Raw genomic sequence first — 18,911 nt, forward strand, 5'->3', positions numbered from 1 at the left:
TGATCCTTTGTAATGGTTATGCCTAAATATGTAAGTTCTTCTTTTACTGGAATACCATAATATGAAGGTGTCACACAATCTTTGACAGCCATGAGTTCACATTTATTAATGTTAAGATATAGACCAGACGCTTTGGAAAAGGATTGTATCACATTGATCAATATGGGAATTTGGTTAGCGTCTTTCAGAAAAAGTGTAGTATCGTCAGCCAGCTGGCTTATAATAATTTCTTTACCAGCTATGGAAATACCTTATACAGGACTATTATTTAAAGAATTTGCAAGAAGTTGGGTGATTAGTAAAAACAGGTACGGAGAGATAGGACAACCTTGCCTAATTCCTCTCTTTAACTCAGATCTAGGTGATAGTAATGACTGTAAACTTGTTTTTTTTTCACAATCTTTCTGAAGTTTGGTTCGGTGCTCGGTAAGAAAGCGTCTGTTCAAGCCGCCACCTTGGCACATCTTGCCAACTCATTTTCAGGGTAAGTTGCTAGAGGCAGGTTGATTTGTTGCTAAAAGTTGCTAAATGGCATTGTGATGTCATTGCGTGATAACGTAAAACTGCGTCATTACGTAGAATACATATTAACGTTACTCAAATTGACTGGCCATCTCTGCAAAAATATGATTTGACATTTGTTCTGGACTCCCACTCTTTTCTGTTCTTCTGGCTGTACAATTTTGATTGAGACATGTTGATTGATGTTGTAAGTTCTGTTCAAGATCAAACATTCGTGACCAACTATATTCATTGGGTTTGGCTCGTTCAAATACATTTTTAAAATTAGCCAAATTTGTTGCTAGGTGCTGTCTGAAAAGTTGCTAAATCTAGCAACAAAATTGCTAAATTGGCATCACTGGACCGGAGTATGGGCGAGTGGATTTGTGGAACGGAGTAGGTGTGTCGAAAGGAAATGTGTGTGTGTGGAAGGGAGTGTGTGTGTGAAAGTGTTCTACTATAGTTTAGCCGATTTTTGTCTTGAAAGGATGGTCTGGGGGCTGGAACATGATTACAAATCATTTGCAGGCTGCAAATTGCCCGAACAGATATAATGTTTGACTAAAACAATAATTTCAAACCTTGCTTACATTTGTATATGATCACACACATGATCATGCGTGGGAATACTTTTACACAAATAATAGTACATTTTCAGTTATAAAACTGACAATTGTTTATTTTTTTATTAAAAGTATTGCTGATGGGTGTACCGTGCTTCATGCATTGTGTGCATATGTTTACTGTGACTGTCACCCTAATATTGGCTACTAGGTATCCCCACATACTGAACATACTGTATCAAGGTGACATCTAGATGGTTATCAATATTAGTTATTTCTGGTGTTTTCTCATGATAGTGAAAAAAATGGCAGGCACATAGATCTAACACTAGTGCACTGGTCGACTTGTCATGCAGCCCAAACAGCCACGCAAAAACCCTTCGGGTGAATGGTTGAGCCTTCTTGAGTGTATGATGTCATACAGATCCTCTAGAGAGCCATCTAAAGAGCCATCTGTGTTCTTATGCTGCATTCAAAACAACTGGGAACTCGGAAATTGCAAACTTCAGTGCGTTCATGAGAACTAGGAAAACGAGCTCCGACTGGGATTTTTTGGGGGAAACCCAGCTTCAGCTTGATCCCCAAATGAATTGGGAAATAAACGAAAGCACCAGCTAGCTACGAATCTATTTTAGTTTCACTGTCCGATCATTCAAAAAATGAGCCCACTAATTGTTATATTTACCTTTCCACAAACGATCTGGTACGTGTTGCTTGATATGAGCAAGTTAACCCAAATGCATCAAAGAATATGTCATGAGTCCATGAGTAGTTAATGGCTGCTGCCTGGCCAGTGAACTAGCTAGCTACATTTCAGTAATTAGCTATCCTCCTAAACGCAGTGATCAGTGGACAAACTGTAGTTGAAGAGTTGAATATATTTGTCTGAAAATGAACTAGTCGCCAGTTGTTGTTGCCCATGGTGTAATGTCTAACCAGTTGGCTAATGTAGCTTGTGTGCTCCAGCAAGAAAAAACCAAATTCTCACTCAAACAGAAGGTAGAACTAACAAAGTGTCACACCCTGATCTGTTTCACCTGTCCTTGTGATTGTTGCCACCTCCTCCAGGTGTCGCTTGCTTCCCCAGTGTATTTATCCCTGTGTTTCCTGTCTCTCTGCGCCAGTTTGTCTTTTATGTCCAAGTCAACCAGCATGTATTTCCCGTGCGCCTGCCTTTTCTATTTGCTAGTCCTCCTGGTTTTTAAAAGTCACCCACCAGGAGCACCAACTACATTTGTCCAAGAAGAGGCAAACAAAATAAAATCCACACCAAACTTAAAGACAGGAAGCAAACCAAAATGAAAACCGGAGAGACCAGATAAAGGATTATCTTTTAATTAAAAAAGAAATCAAACCGAGAGAGTCAACGAAAGGTGTTTTCCCTCCATCTCTCAAGCCAACTGGAGCACTGGTCCAACCAATATCACCTGGTCCAACCAATATCACCTGGGCCAGCCAATATCACCTGGGCCAGCCAATATCACCTGGGCCAACCAATATCACCTGGGCCAGCCAATATCACCTGGGCCAGCCAATATCACCTGGTCCAACCAATATCACCTGGTCCAACCAATATCACCTGGTCCAACCAATATCACCTGGGCCAGCCAATATCACCTGGGCCAGCCAATATCACCTGGGCCAGCCAATATCACCTGGGCCAGCCAATATCACCTGGGCCAACCAATATCACCTGGGCCAGCCAATATCACCTGAGCCAGCCAACATCACCTGGGCCAGCCAATATCACCTGGGCCAGCCAATATCACCTGGGCCAGCCAATATCACCTGGGCCAGCCAATATCACCTGGGCCAGCCAATATCACCTGGGCCAGCCAATATCACCTGGGTCAGCCAATATCACCTGGGCCAGCCAATATCACCTGGGCCAGCCAATATCACCTGGGCCAGCCAATATCACCTGGGCCAGCCAATATCACCTGGGTCAGCCAATATCACCTGGGCCAGCCAATATCTCCTGGGCCAGCCAATATCACCTGGGCCAGCCAATATCACCTGGGCCAGCCAATATCACCTGGGCCAGCCAATATCACCTGGGCCAGCCAAAATCACCTGGGCCAGCCAATATCACCTGGGCCAGCCAATATCACCTGGGCCAGCCAATATCACCTGGGCCAGCCAATATCACCTGGGCCAACCAATATCACCTGGGCCAGCCAATATCACCTGGGCCAACCAATATCACCTGGGCCAGCCAATATCACCTGGGCCAACCAATATCACCTGGGCCAGCCAATATCACCTGGGCCAGCCAATATCACCTGGGCCAACCAATATCACCTGGGCCAGCCAATATCACCTTGGCCAGCCAATATCACCTGGGCCAACCAATATCACCTGGGCCAGCCAATATCACCTGGGCCAGCCAATATCACCTGGGCCAGCACAGGTAAAACAAAGTAACTTCAATCTCACAACATGATACATTTAACTGTGTCGCCCAGTTGCGGCCCACTATTTGGAAGCGAACCACTCTATTTCGTCTCTATGTAATATCGGCATGGGACACGTCACCCTCCCTAGGAGAGGGGGTGACCGTGACAATTTATTGTTAAAACAAGAGGCTGCCTGGATCTTTAGTTGAAAGACCCTTGCTCCCTTCAGTCTCAAAGTAGACTTTGATCTGAAGCCATTCTTGTGATTATTGTGATTTTGCTGCTCATTGTAAATGTTTGTAGGCCTATGTAGCCAAATTGTGTCTATGAATGTATGCTATCCATTCATGTTTTTTACATGTTCTATTTATATCTGTAAATTAACCAATGATATCAAGCCACACCCGAGTGGCGCAGCGGTCTAAGGCACTGCATCTCAGTGCTAGAGGCTTCACTACAGACCCTGATTCAATTCCAGGCTGTATCACAACCTGCCGTGATTGGGAATCCCATAGGGCGGCTCACAATTGGCCCAGTGTCGTCCGGGTTAAGGTTTGGCCGGGGTAGGCCGTCATTGTAAATAAGAATTTGCTTTTAACTGACTTGCCTAGTTAAATAAATGAAACACCGGGCCATGATTACAGACACCTGTGTGTTCTTATAAACTAGTGACCCCCAGTGTTTGTCATTATACCCTGATGAAGACAGCTTGTCTGTTGAAACGCTGGTTATTAAATTATTGCATCCGAGCTCCCAGAGTGTGCGGCTCTCATTTTCCTTTCCAAGTGTTCTACTCTGCTAGCCAACACTTCAGCTAAACAGGTGTGCGTTCCTTTCGCGTCCAGTCTGCTGGGTGTCAACATTTAAATACAAGACAGAACAGACACCTTTTTGTTGGTAAATATACAGTACTAATTCCAGGGTTTCTTTATTTTTCCCTATCTTCTACACGGTAGTATAATAGTGAAGACATCAAAACTATGAAATAACACATATAGAATCATGTAGTAACCAAAACAGTGTTGAACAAATCAAAATACAGTATATTTTATATTTTTGTGATTCTTCAAAGTAGCCACCCTTTACCTTGATGACAGCTTTGCACACTCTTGGCATTCTCTCAATCAGCTTCATGAGGTAGTCACCTGGAATGCATTTCAATTAACAGGTGTGCCTTTGTTAATTTGTGGAATTTCTTTCCTTCTTAATGCGTTTGAGCCAATCAGTTGTGTTGTGACAAGGTAGAGTTGCATACAGAAGATAGCCCTATTTGGTAAAATACTGTCAGTGATTTATTTAGAATTCAAGGCACACTTGACCAGCATGGCTACCACAGCCTTCTGCAGCGATACACCATCCCGTCTGGTTTGTGCTTTGGGGGACTATCATTAGTTTTTCAACAGGACAATGACCCAACACACCTCCAGGCTGTGTAAGGGCTATTTGACCAAGAAGGGGGGTGATGGAGTGCTGCATCAGATGACCTGGCCTCCACAGTCACCCGACCTAAATCCAATTGAGATGGTTTGGGATGAGTTGGAAGGAAAAGCAGGCAACAAGTGCTCAGCATATGTGGGAACTCCTTCAAGACTGTTGGAAAAGCATTCCCTGAAATGAGTAGGTGTGTCCAAACTTTTGACCGGTACTGCATATATGGAAGGAAATTTAACCTCCAGCGAGAGCCAGCATGCTAGCAAGCCAGATACATTTCCGTCAGTAGCTATTCTTCTAAATGCGAGGGTCACTGGATAAACTATGATGTGAACATTTTTGGCTGAAAACGAATTAGTAGCCAGTTGTCGTTGCCCATTGTGGAATCATATCTAAACCTCTGGTTCATGAAGGCTATGTCCCCTAACGTTAGCTAGCATCGCAAATTATAATTATAATAGCTAGCTGAGTTGTTTTATAAGAAAATGGCTAATATGAATCAAACACTGTAGCTAGCTAGCAAGGCCTCCTGGGTGACAATACCATTGCTAGACCCGGGAGCTTTATTAGGGATAGTTTCCCTGGGACATTTTGCAAATGCATTTGTGGTACAATTCCCATTTAGCATTTCTGGCACAAATCCCATTCAAGTCAGGGGACCACTATAAGACATTTTCCCCCATAATCGTCAAAACACCTATAAGTGACTTATTGGCGCTTCACAATCAATTTTAGATTGTTTCGGATTATTTGGACATGATACGCCAATAATGCTAATATCGGTCTCATGACTCATGCCACAAATGCTAAAACGTTAGCATGTGGAAACAGTGCCAGGTAAACTAACCAAATCATCGATTGCTGTCATACCTTGTCCATAGACTGCTTACAGGGTAAGGAAACCAATGTGTCATTTTGTAATTTGGGTTAACTATCCCTTTAAAGAGGCCTTTTCAAGACAGTTTAGAACTGTGTGTGCGTGTGCATGCGTGCAGACAGACAGACATAGACAGACAGACGATAGAGACCCGAGGGATACTTTACAAGTGTCACACAGGAATTGGTGAAACAGTTTAATGCTCTCATTTTAACAGCTCAAGTTACTGAGGAGAGTTTATGAAAGCACATTTTACAGCAAAGCCTGTACCTATACAGATGCTCCTACTTGAAAGTGTGTGGTTCAATAACATTCATTTACATACAAAGACAACAAAAAAAAAAGTAAAATTAAATGAGTAAAATTCTGGCAGCATTTTGGCTACTTTTTTCAGCAATTGTCAGTGCATCAGCATCAAGGATATTTAGCAAAATAACGTTTAAACAAATGTTTTGAATGTCTCTGTAATGGAGAATAAAATCTATAGGTAGACATGGAAACAGAAGCCAGTGAAAGGTTCACAGTACAGTTTTAACGCAAAACACTGTCCATTTTAAACAGGCTTCTATGCAGTGTACAAGTCCCTTATTTCTAAAAGTACAATAATAACGTGATGATTCTCTATCTACATGCATTCAGACACCTCCTTTTCGCTCCGTTGGTTGTAACATGAACAAGCCGGTGTTGTGTTTTGGTCCTGTCGTGAAGTCAACCAGGAGCTCTTTTAATAAGAGACGAGATGAACTCACAGAGAACAGCTGCAGACATACAAAAGAGCAGGAACTTTCTTCATGTCTCCTATAACACTGTTCCTTTACTCTGTGCTAATATTCTAGTTTGGCTCAGTCTCTAGTCTGATGTACAGAAAATATGCCTACCATCTAGAACCTGGACCTGTATAAAAACAACTTCATGAATAGAGAGGGGTTGTGGGGGGGGGGGGGGGGGGGGGGTACAAGATTTGGACAATATATTCCTTTTCAGTTTAATAAAATCTACACGCATGTGAGCACAGAATTTAGTTGTGTTGTTTTTGGATTAAGTTTGCTGTGTGTAAAATCTATCCATGCTTGCATCTTATATAGTGGAGCATTGTACCATGTACTCAATGACAAAATATAACACTTTAAACAAACATCTAGGGGCAAGTGAAAGATGAACCTTGACCATTGTAACTGTATATGCCTCTCAGTGGACTACCAAGCCTTGCATACACAATATATTTGCTATAAAACGAAAACACAGGATACTGGCCCTCTACTTTACACGAACCCTGTCCATTAGATGTATTACCAAATAGAAAAGGTATAATAAAATAACATTAGATGGAATAGTCTTCATACATCAGAGATACAAGTATGTCTTTGTCTGATCTCTGTATATCGTCAGTTCCCTGTGCTTGTTGTAGGAGTGGAGTGTGAGACCAAGTAAGGTCTTCATGCACTGCATACATAGGTTTTGTTCTTTTTAAATGTACTTGAGTTGAATTTTCTCTTTAAAGTTCCGTGAGAGACAGTGGTTAGAACACAGGCCTTATGATTAGAGCTCACATTTTGGTTGAATGCATTCAGTTGTGCAACTGACGAGGTATCCCCTTCCACTTTTCCTTTCTAAATAAAAACTAAAACAATTTGAAAAGCTGTTCTTAAGTTGTTGTTGTTGTTGTATGTGTAGTGGTTGTCATGACATAACGGAGTGAGTCTAATCGCAAAAGAGAGTGAATTGCTATCAAACAATCTACCACAGATAACATTAAATCATCAACAGGGATGCAGCACTATATATAGGGGGTAGTTGCTTTTGTGATGTTGTTGATGTTATTTAGTCCATTTCCCCTTCTATTGGCTACTTTAAGAGATGGGCAGCTGGTCTGTCCAATCAGGTCTCTACTTTTCCATATGTGCCCTCAGGTGGGCGGTACTGTTTTGGAAAGGCCTTCAGCTGGAGGGAGTTGAAGGCGTATTTACGACATCCTACATTCTTCATGGTGTTCTCTCGTCTGCAGCCCTCACTATTGGGAGGAGGAGATGAGAAGAGAGAGGAAGGGAGGGTAAAGTAGAGGAGAGAGAAGGAGAGAAGGAAAAGGGAAGAGGGGGAGAGAGAAGGAGAGGGGGGGGAGGGGAGGAGAGTAGAGAAAAGGAGAGGAGAAAAGAGGGGGTGATTGGTTAAAAGGTAAAAGGAGATGAGTTAGAGGGTATATGAAAATATTAAGTTATTATAAACATTGACATAATTCTTCCTTTCCTTAAATTTTACATGATAAACGCTACATCTTGTCTCGTTTTGTTCGGGCAGTTGTGTGGCCAGCTGACCTGCGCATGCAGTCGAGGGCCTGGGAGAAGACCTGTGGGGCCAGTCCGTGCTCCTGCTGGAGGATGAGACACTGCTCCAGGGTTAGAGACATGGCTGTACGGTCTTTAGCACTCTTACAGCTGGTAAAACGCACTCCGTTCAGACGCCGACAAGCCTGGGGAGGGAGAGACAGGGAGAGAGAGAGAGAAAGTAGAGGGGGGCAGAGGAAAACGGGTGAGGAGAGGAACTTAGAGAGTAGAGGAAGGAATGGGGAAGTATAGAGTGTCAGGCAGACGCTAACTCATTAAGTTAGCGATAGAAGTGTATTGTGGAGAGAGAGAAAGAGAAGAAGGAGAGAATGTCTCTACCTCCGCTGCCTGCCACAGGATCTCTACGTTCTTGCTCTTCCTGGCGTTGATGTTCTGACTCAGCAGCTTCAGCAGCTCAGGCAGGCTGGTCTGACTACGGATACAAGGGAGGCCTGGAGAGAGAGGGGAGAGAGGAGTATCATTGCACTGACGTACATTTTAAGAACCAGGTTGTTTACCATTTTATTAGGGGTTGAGGTTAAGATGAGGCTGTGTGACTCACAGTCCTCAGGTAGGACCTCTTTAAACTGGTCATAGTATGAGCTGAGTCGAGCTATATTCTCCATGTTAATTCCCTCCTGGAGAGACGTGTCTCCAAACCTATAGACACATAGATGGACAGATGGACAGACAGACAGACTGAAAAACATTTTCAAGGGGAATTGTACTGCTCATTAAGCAAAGCTACAACACATCAGTATTTCTTACAGTCTATAGGGAGTAGACCTAATGTTCTCACAGCCTCCATCATTGGCATCGTTGAGGAATTACCATAGCGTTTTTTACAATCATCTCTAGTTTGTAGTGGCAAATCTAATAAACACACTTCGAAAACACACAATAACCAAATGCTCGTGATTATTCGAGGTAACCATCATCACTTATATGGTATTACCACAAATGTCAGCTGGCTGCTATTGCCATGGTAACACACCTCCTGACTATCCTCTCTCTTCCATTGCGCTGCTGTCCTCTCCTACCTCCATCTCTCCTCTTATCCCGTATCTCCTTCAATCCACTTATAACCTCTCCCACTCTTCTTTCCTCCCCTTTCCTCGTCTCTCCTCATCTCTCCTCTTCTCTCCTCTCTCGTTTACTCACTTCTCGGCCAGCGTCTGTTGTTCATTGATTCCCACATTGAAGAGAACAGGCTGAACCCTCAGCAGCATTCCATTCTGGATCTCCCGCGGCAACGCATCAAACATCGCCGCTGGTAACGGAACCCTGACGTTGAAGCCGTCCCGGTTCCCGGTGATGACAGGCAACATATCTGGGCCGAAGACCGAGGTTGCCTGTGTAACCTTAAAAGTGACGTTTCGCAGGTCCATCACACCAACACTCATGTCCTCCAACATGGCCAGCTCCTCCCCTTTAAGATTGCAGAGAGTAACGGGTAAGAGTAGGTTTCAGTTGTCTATTTGAAAATCTATAAATAAAGTATAGAAAATTAGTAGGTTTCAAATCAACATATTTGTGTGTGTATTCTAAGACATAAACACAAGAATACACACACAAACGCACACACACACACACACACACACACACACACACACACACACACACACACTCAGCAGGTTACCGTAGGTGCTGAGCAGGCCCTCATACTGGACTAGCAGGCCGATGATGTGGAGCTGCCTGAGGAAGCCATCGTCATGGAGACAGTTCCTCAGCTTGATGATGAAACCACAGATCAGAGCTGACAGCTACAAAAGGGGCAACACCATTACAACTATTCATCATCTATATAATCATCAATACAACTATTCATCATCTATATAATCACCAATACAACTATTCATCATCAATATAATCACCAATAAAACTATTCATCATCTATACAACTATTCATCATCAATACAACTATTCATCATCAATATAATTACTAATACAACTACTCATCATCTATATAATCACCAATACAACTATTCATCATCTATATAATCATCAATACAACTATTCATCATCTATATAATCACCAATACAACTATTCATCATCTATATAATCACCAATACAACTATTCATCATCTATATAATCACTAATACAACTAATCATCATCTATATAATCACCAATACAACTATTCATCACCAATACAACTATTCATCATCATTATAATCACCAATACAACTATTCATCATCAATACAACTATTCATCATCTATATAATCATCAATACAACTATTCATCATCTATATAATCACCAATACAACTATTGATCATCTATATAATCACTAATACAACTATTCATCATCTATATAATCATCAATACAACTATTCATCATCTATATAATCACCAATACAACTATTGATCATCTATATAATCACTAATACAACTAATCATCATCAATATAATCACCAATACAACTATTCATCATCAATACAACTATTCATCATCAATATAATCACCAATACAACTATTCATCATCTGTATAATCACCAATACAACTATTGATCATCTATATAATCCCCAATACAACTATTCATCATCTATATAATCACCAATACAACTATTGATCATCTATATAATCCCCAATACAACTATTCATCATCAATATAATCCCCAATACAACTATTCATCATCAATATAATCACCAATACAACTATTCATCATCTATATAATCACCAATACAACTATTCATCATCAATACAACTATTCATCATCTATATAATCCCCAATACAACTATTCATCATCCATACAACTATTCATCATCAATATAATCACCAATACAACTATTGATCATCTATATAATCACTAATACAACTAATCATCATCAATATAATCACCAATACAACTATTCATCATCAATACAACTATTCATCATCAATATAATCACCAATACAACTATTCATCATCTGTATAATCACCAATACAACTATTGATCATCTATATAATCCCCAATACAACTATTCATCATCTATATAATCACCAATACAACTATTGATCATCTATATAATCCCCAATACAACTATTCATCATCAATATAATCCCCAATACAACTATTCATCATCAATATAATCACCAATACAACTATTCATCATCTATATAATCACCAATACAACTATTCATCATCAATACAACTATTCATCATCTATATAATCCCCAATACAACTATTCATCATCCATACAACTATTCATCATCAATACAACTATTCATCATCAATATAATCACCAATACAACTATTCATCATCAATATAATCACCAATACAACTATTCATCATCTATACAACTATTAATGTCCGATGTAGAACATCATTCATACTAATATAATTGTGTGTGCGCGTGCACACGTATCTGTGTACATGTGTGTGAACGCATCTTTGTGTGCATTTGTGTGCATCTCTCTCTGTGTGTGTGTGTGTGTGTGTGTGTGTGTGTGTGTGTGTGTGTGTGTGTGTGTGTGTGTGTGTAAACCCACCGTCTGGCAGAAGACCACATCTCTCCTGTACTGTAGCGTGAGGTTCATGGCAATGGTGGGAGCACTGTCCTGCATTAGGAGGAACACCATGGACTTCTTAGCCTTGTCACTCATCAGAGACACACACTCTGACAGGGTGGTCAGGAGGGGGTACAAGGCCTCACTCCATTCACCTGGTAGAGAAAGGAGAGAGGTTATACAGTATATCTATACACACGCACACACACACACACACACACACACATTATTGTTCTTACCTGGGGAGGGCTTTTCCTTTTCTACATCTGGGCTGCTGTCTGAAGGGGAGATGATAATAACATATTTATTTTAAAGACAGAGTGATGTGTGCATTCGTGAATGCATGTCTGCTAGTTAAAGAATAATACAGAACAATATTACAATATGGAGTCAAACTGGACATGAACCTACAGTGCTGTTGTCTTTCATGGTTTGACTGACATGTGATGGTCAGATTAGGGAATGATGACAATGAGGATGATGATGATGGAGGAAGAGAAGAAGAAGGAGATGAAGATGATGATTCTGGGTGTATCCAGAAGGCTTCTCTGTTTCCATGGATACCTCAAGGGATTCACACACATTCCCTTTTATCCCCTGACCCAATCAACCAATCAACCAATTAAATAATACATTAATCAACCAATCAATCAATCACTCAATCAATCAACAAACTAAACAATACATTAATCAACCAATCAACCAACTAAACAATACATTCATCAACCAGTCAATAAATTAAACACTACATTAATCAACCAATCAACCAGTCAATCAATTAAACAATACATTAAAAAAAACAATTAACCAATCAATCAGTTTACCTATTTTACTTTAACAGCTGCCTCATTTCATTTCAGTGCGTGCGTGTTTACCTTTCTTAGTAGTGGCATTGGTCTGCTGAGGCGTGTTTACCTTTCTTAGTAGTGGCATTGGTCTGCTGAGGCGTGTTTACCTTTCTTAGTAGTGGCATTGGTCTGCTGAGGCGTGTTTACCTTTCTTAGTAGTGGCATTGGTCTGCTGAGGCGTGTTTACCTTTCTTAGTAGTGGCATTGCTCTGCTGAGGCGTGTTTACCTTTCTTAGTAGTGGCATTGGTCTGCTGAGGCGTGTTTACCTTTCTTAGTAGTGGCATTGGTCTGCTGAGGCGTGTTTACCTTTCTTAGTAGTGGCATTGGTCTGCTGAGGCGTGTTTACCTTTCTTAGTAGTGGCATTGGTCTGCTGCTGAACGTCCAGGAACACATCCTCACTGCTGCTGTCACTCTGCATCCTGTCTTTGGCCAGCAGTCTGTCCACCCTCTGGATCACACAGTCCAGACTCTTATCCACATTCAACCATACCTTCTCCTGAAGGGGGGTTGAGAGCGACAGAAAGCGAGAGGGATGAAATATTAAATATGAAATACACTTTCTATATAAATTCTATACAATATTGTTGTTATTCTCAATTCTTAAACAAAATATATCAATGTCATCTTACCCAGTTCTCCTCGTGCCAGTCAGCCTGTAGGGAGGAGCGTTTGTCTCTCCCCCCCTCTCCTTCCTGGTATACGGAGTGGCGAGGGGAGATGGAGTGGCGAGAGGGGGAGGTAGAGTGGCGAGAGGGGGAGGTAGAGTGCTGAGAGGGGGAGGTAGTGTGGCGAGAGGGAGAGCGGGATGGAGAGGGTGAAGGAGTGAGGGATGAGGGGGAGGGAGTGCCCTTCTGGGAAATGCATTCTGGACGGGCAGCAGAGAGGGCCAGGATGGCAGAGGACAGTAGCTTAGAGTCACAAACTGTCACCAACTGACGAGTCTGGAGAGGGGGAGAGAGATGGAGGAGAGACAGGGAGAGGATGAGAGAGATGGAAGAGTGACAGGGAGAGGATGAGAGAGATGAAAGAGTGACAGGGAGAGGGGAGAGAGATGGAGGAGAGACAGGGAGAGGATGAGAAAGATGGAAGAGTGACAGGGAGAGGGGAGAGATTGAAGAGAGACAGGGAGAGACAGGGAGAGATTGAAGAGAGACAGGGAGAGGAGGAGACAAGGGATATATAATAGTGTGTATTAATACAGTGAAATACATATTGATTGTATAGATAGATACATGTTTAAATGCTTCTCTCCCCTCTGTCTTCCCCCTCCCTCCTTCTCCCTCCCTGCCTGCTCCCTCTCTACCCCTCTCATACCTTCTCAGAGAGGATGGCGAGGGTTCTCTCCAGAGCGTTTGCTGAGCGTTCCTTGGCAGCGCGGGACAAACGTTCGGTGTAGTAGCACACCTGGGTCTTCAAGGTGTTGATCTGACCAATCAGCTCCTTCGCTCTTACCACATCCTGAGGCAGGTAGGTCACCGGCTTAGAGCCAGACCCAGCACTGCTGGTAGGTGTGTGTTTATATGTGTGTGTGTGTGTGAGAGAGGGAGAGGGAGAGAAAGAAAGAGAGAGAGAGAGATCAGGGTGAAAATGTGCTGGTTTAAAACGATGTAATACAGAACACAAACAAACACATCCACTGATACTGCACACATAAACGGAGCAGGTGACAGATCTCACCATTCCTCCTCATATGCGCTGATCAGAAAGCAAGCAAAAAGGAGACATTTCAATCAAAGGTTAGAAATCTAAATTAATGATAACAATTAAATCATGAACTGATGTATCTATAGCAGGGTTTCCCAATTGACAGCCCCAATTGATTTTATTTGGCTTCCCAAGTTTTCTAAGCAAATAAATATTAATACACATTTTCGGTGTTGGACATAAAAGACTGTAAAATCACCAGGAAATCAGCTCAGTTATTTTAATTTAGGAAATCTGTTCCCAAATATTCCCATGCATAAATAAAAAGAGGCATATGTGATCATATTCCAATATAATAAAAGTTTTAAAAAAATGTTTTCGTCAAATACTATATTTGTTTGAGCTTTTTGTGGTGAATTTGCAGTGTATAAATGATTCAAAATGCTGTTCCGGTCCCCCAACCATATGCTCAAGAAAATATGGTCTCACTGTTTCCTAGCCTCCTCAAACTTGTGGATGAGTTTCCGAAGACCACAGTGCTTAAAGCCTTGGTGGTGGGCCGCTGGGGCACCTATAGTCACTACGTCATAGGTCCTGTCTGGGAGAGGAGAGGAAGGGAGATGGAGAGGGAGATGGAGGGAGGAAGTGAGAGGAGGGAGAGGAGAGATGGGAGAGAGGGATGCGGAGGGAGAAGAGAGGAAGTTGAAGGGGTAGAGAGCACTTTTAGACATGCTTGCTGTGGAGAATTACATTGAACCAGAATTACATTGAACCAGATGGATATAATGATGGATATAAAGGACATAGAGACTGACAGATATATGACTGGCCACTCCCTCATAGCCTGGTTCCTCTCTAGGTTTCTTCCTAGGTTTAGGCCTTTCTAGGGAGTTTTTCCTAGCCACCGTGCTTCTACACCTGCATTGCTTGCTGTTTGGGGTTTTAGGCTGGGTTTCTGTACAGCACTTTGAGATATCAGCTGATGTACGAAGGGCTATATAAATACTTTTGATTTTAAATTTGATTTGATATAAGGTTCCCTACCATAGAGACTGATAGATATATAAGGTTCCCCACCATAGAGATTTATAGATATAACAGGTCCCCTACCATAGAGTCTGATAGATATCACAGGTCCCTACCATAGAGACTGATAGATATGACAGGTCCCCTACCATAGAGTCTGATAGATATGACAGGTCCCCTACCATAGAGACTGATAGATATGACAGGTCCCCTACCATAGAGTCTGATAGATATATAAGGTTCCCCACTATAGAGATGTAAAGATATGACAGGTCCCCTACCATAGAGTCTGATAGATATCACAGGTCCCTACCATAGAGACTGATAGATATATAAGGTTCCCCACTATAGAGATGTATAGATATGACAGGTCCCCTACCATAGAGACTGATAGATATATAAGGTTCCCCACTATAGAGATGTATAGATATGACAGGTCCCCTACCATAGAGTCTGATAGATATCACAGGTCCCTACCATAGAGACTGATAGATATGACAGGTCCCCTACCATAGAGACTGATAGGTATGACAGGTCCCCTACCATAGAGTCTGATAGATATAACAGGTCCCCTACCATAGAGACTGATAGATATGACAGGTCCCCTACCATAGAGACTGATAGATATGACAGGTCCCCTACCATAGAGACTGATAGATATCACAGGTCCCTACCATAGAGACTGATAGATATGACAGGTCCCCTACCATAGAGACTGATAGATATGACAGGTCCCCTACCATAGAGTCTGATAGATATAACAGGTCCCCTACCATAGAGTCTGATAGATATCACAGGTCCCTACCATAGAGTCTGATAGATATCACAGGTCCCCTACCATAGAGTCTGATAGATATGACAGGTCCCCTACCATAGAGACTGATAGATATGACAGGTCCCCTACCATAGAGACTGATAGATATGACAGGTCCCCTACCATAGAGACTGATAGATATGACAGGTCCCCTACCATAGAGACTGATAGATATGACAGGTCCCCTACCATAGAGACTGATAGATATGACAGGTCCCCTACCATAGAGTCTGATAGATATAACAGGTCCCCTACCATAGCCAGACTCTCCTTGTACTCTCATCCTCTGGACGTGCAGGTTAGTGGGGATGAACTCCAGCTTCTTCTCTGCTTTCAGAGTACTGGACTTAAAGGAGGGACCTGGAAGAGGAGTAGGATGGATATGTTATGATGATGCCAACTATTGTACTTTTGCATGTTGCTGATGGTCTCTTTCTGTATGTTACTGACGCATTAGTGATATTAAATATTATATTATAGTGCTAACAGTGCTAATGTAGCAGGTTTCTGATATATCTGTAGTGACATGTTGTAGCATGTCATTGCATAGCCCTATAAATTGTACCCGAAATTCATTATATTTTAAATAAACTTTAACATTTGGACATTGTCTTTTTTATTTATGTTATGAATATGTTAGATGACCAAATGTAAAAGTTCATATAAAATACCATGAATTTGGCATGCCATTTATAGGGCTAATCATTGCAGTCAGTGGCGACCCGTCATTCAGGGCAGGTTGGGCAAAGGCAGCTCCAAAATGCAGGTGTTTCAGCCTATCTCAGTGCTTTCTGTAGTGGTGGGGCAAGCCAGCAGCAACACTGCACCATGATTGGCTCAGTGTTCTGTCACTCATGGGGAAACTACATCACCGCCAAGTCAAGGGGAGAGCTAGAATATTCTAGCCCCTTGGATGATGCCATAGAGTTACATTAGAAGTGCCCATCCAAGGGTCAATTGCCACAGATAAAATGACGTCAAATCACTTCATATGTACAATAGCTTTGATTGGGCTGATCATGTTAACATCATACTTTCAGAATCTTAGCTAGCAGTCATCATCATGAATCATGTCAATCTGCTGGCAAATCATTTTTAATCCTTGTCATATGAAGATAAATAATGAAGATAAAATGTATCAGTGCTCATCGGCCATTGGACATAAACATTACACAACAAGTTGGAAATCGCAAATTCAACAATGAGTGGTTTGGAAGGAATCAGTGACAGTGGCTAACTGAAGAAATTGCAAAGCAATCACTAGCCTGCTATTCAGTGGAGTGGCTGTGTGGTCCCAAATCTGGGATTAGGGGTCTCTTTTCCAAGTTTAAAATGATAAACATTCAACATTGACCATGCTGTCAATGAAGCATGATTTGTGCTGCGCTCAAAACAACTGTTAACTCGTACTGCGAAAATGTGACTTCAGTAAGTTCAAGACAACTGGGAAGTTGGAAATAAACGAGCTCTGACTGGGAAAATACATTTCTAGAGCTACGACCTGAAGATCAATGACGTCATCATGTTTTTTTTCAACCTTGTTTTTTTTCTCTCGAGTTCCCAGTTGTTTTGAAAGCACCATAAATCCAGAGAATGCCAGACTGTGATGACAACATTTTCCCACGAAGGACCTCTGCGCCACCTTCCTGTTCAAGTGAGCACATCACAAGGTGAGTCCAAAAATGTATTCTACTGTATTCTACTGCATAAATTATGTAATATACCAGGGAGATATGTATACTGTAGCTAATAAAGTAATACAAAGTGTATGTTGTGTAGTAAACTGTTAGTAGCCCATGTGCCTCACCCTAATAATTTCCTATATTTACGCCTCTTAATTTCACCTACTGTTCTGACTTGGTGGTGCAGATGTAGCCTATAACCTGTTTTAGAGAAATGTAATCATCGAATATTGGAAGAGCTTTCATTGTCTGCTAAAATGCCCCCTTTATTTATCCTACAGTTCTGACTTGTTGTACAGGGAGAATAATGTAAGAACAGCACATGTTTTGAATTCTGTTGGTGTACATTTCAAAAGTGCTGAACAAATAGTTATGTTGACTACGTCTGTCCTAGCTCGCTCATTAATGTCTTAATCGAAATAAGGGATTGCCTCTTATCCACTTGTAGTCAGTCCCCTTATGCTATAATTTGTACATCTTAATTGTCATTAAAAACCACATTTGTCAGCCATATCAGCTATGTTTTTTAAAAGGCAGTAAATGAGGCTGAATTAACTGTTTCACTGAGACAAGGCTCCCCCCAAGATTTACATGCTAAAATCGCCACTGATTGCGGTGTTGTTAACGCTTATACTAACAACACTGATATTAGTAATATGTTTTAAAATGTTTAGGTCCAGTCTAGCAGGATTGGTATGTATTCTGGTATGTTGGTGTAATGTTCTATAAAGTATGGCGCTAACCTTTATATTCGTGTAGGTCGCCGATGGTCTCCTGGTAGGTGAGGATGATGGTCTGGTACTGAGCAATAATCTCCCTCCTCAGGTTTTCCCAACATGGAGACAACTCCCCCAACTCCTCCAGTTCACACACCCTACACACACACACACACACACACACACACACACACACACACACACACACACACACACACACACACACACACACACACACACACACACACACACACACACACAAAGTAGTACACTGTAAAAGTAAAAAGACTCAAAACACCATTATTGTGTAATGAAACCATATAAAGTAGTGCACCTGACCTGAGATCTGGTGTTTGGAGGGTGTGTAAATGTAGACCCAATGTAAGTGTTCTGATATACAGAAATTGTTTTAAAACAATATTGTCACGCCCTGACCATAGTATTCTTTGTTTTCTTTATTATTTTGGTTAGGTCAGGGTGTGACAAGGGTGATTTATGTGTTTTTTCTCTTGTCTAGGGGTTTTGTATGTTTATGGGGGTGTTCACTAGTCTCGGTGTTATGTATATCTATGGTTGCCTAGATTGGTTCTCAATT

At 41.6% G+C, this 18,911-nt stretch overlaps 1 protein-coding gene across 11 annotated transcripts in view; it reads right to left on the minus strand.

Annotated features, from left to right (window-relative positions):
• Window positions 1-5,927: 5,927 nt before the first annotated feature.
• inpp4aa (inositol polyphosphate-4-phosphatase type I Aa) overlaps window positions 5,928-18,911 on the minus strand; it is a 60,235-nt gene continuing 47,251 nt past the window's right edge. For 2 of the 11 annotated variants that reach the window (XM_036958611.2, XM_036958612.2), the window contains exons 10-25: window positions 18,344-18,474; window positions 16,174-16,278; window positions 14,568-14,676; window positions 14,112-14,129; window positions 13,749-13,935; window positions 13,064-13,375; window positions 12,780-12,930; window positions 11,996-12,148; window positions 11,824-11,862; window positions 11,567-11,739; window positions 9,729-9,852; window positions 9,251-9,518; window positions 8,652-8,749; window positions 8,429-8,541; window positions 8,081-8,235; window positions 5,928-7,779 (exon numbers count right to left, since the gene is read on the minus strand). In XM_036958611.2, the coding sequence (XP_036814506.2) occupies window positions 7,647-7,779; window positions 8,081-8,235; window positions 8,429-8,541; window positions 8,652-8,749; window positions 9,251-9,518; window positions 9,729-9,852; window positions 11,567-11,739; window positions 11,824-11,862; window positions 11,996-12,148; window positions 12,780-12,930; window positions 13,064-13,375; window positions 13,749-13,935; window positions 14,112-14,129; window positions 14,568-14,676; window positions 16,174-16,278; window positions 18,344-18,474 (2,269 nt within the window). In that variant the 3' untranslated portion in view covers window positions 5,928-7,646. The remainder of the gene's footprint in view (window positions 7,780-8,080; window positions 8,236-8,428; window positions 8,542-8,651; window positions 8,750-9,250; window positions 9,519-9,728; window positions 9,853-11,566; window positions 11,740-11,823; window positions 11,863-11,995; window positions 12,149-12,779; window positions 12,931-13,063; window positions 13,376-13,748; window positions 13,936-14,111; window positions 14,130-14,567; window positions 14,677-16,173; window positions 16,279-18,343; window positions 18,475-18,911) is intronic. The other 9 variants (XM_036958614.2, XM_090215384.1, XM_090215386.1 and 6 more) reach the window with 6 other exon arrangements.

This window comes from Oncorhynchus mykiss, chromosome 22 (genome assembly GCF_057628025.1).
Source record: "Oncorhynchus mykiss isolate SJ-2025 chromosome 22, ASM5762802v1, whole genome shotgun sequence".
Taxonomy (NCBI): domain Eukaryota; kingdom Metazoa; phylum Chordata; class Actinopteri; order Salmoniformes; family Salmonidae; genus Oncorhynchus; species Oncorhynchus mykiss.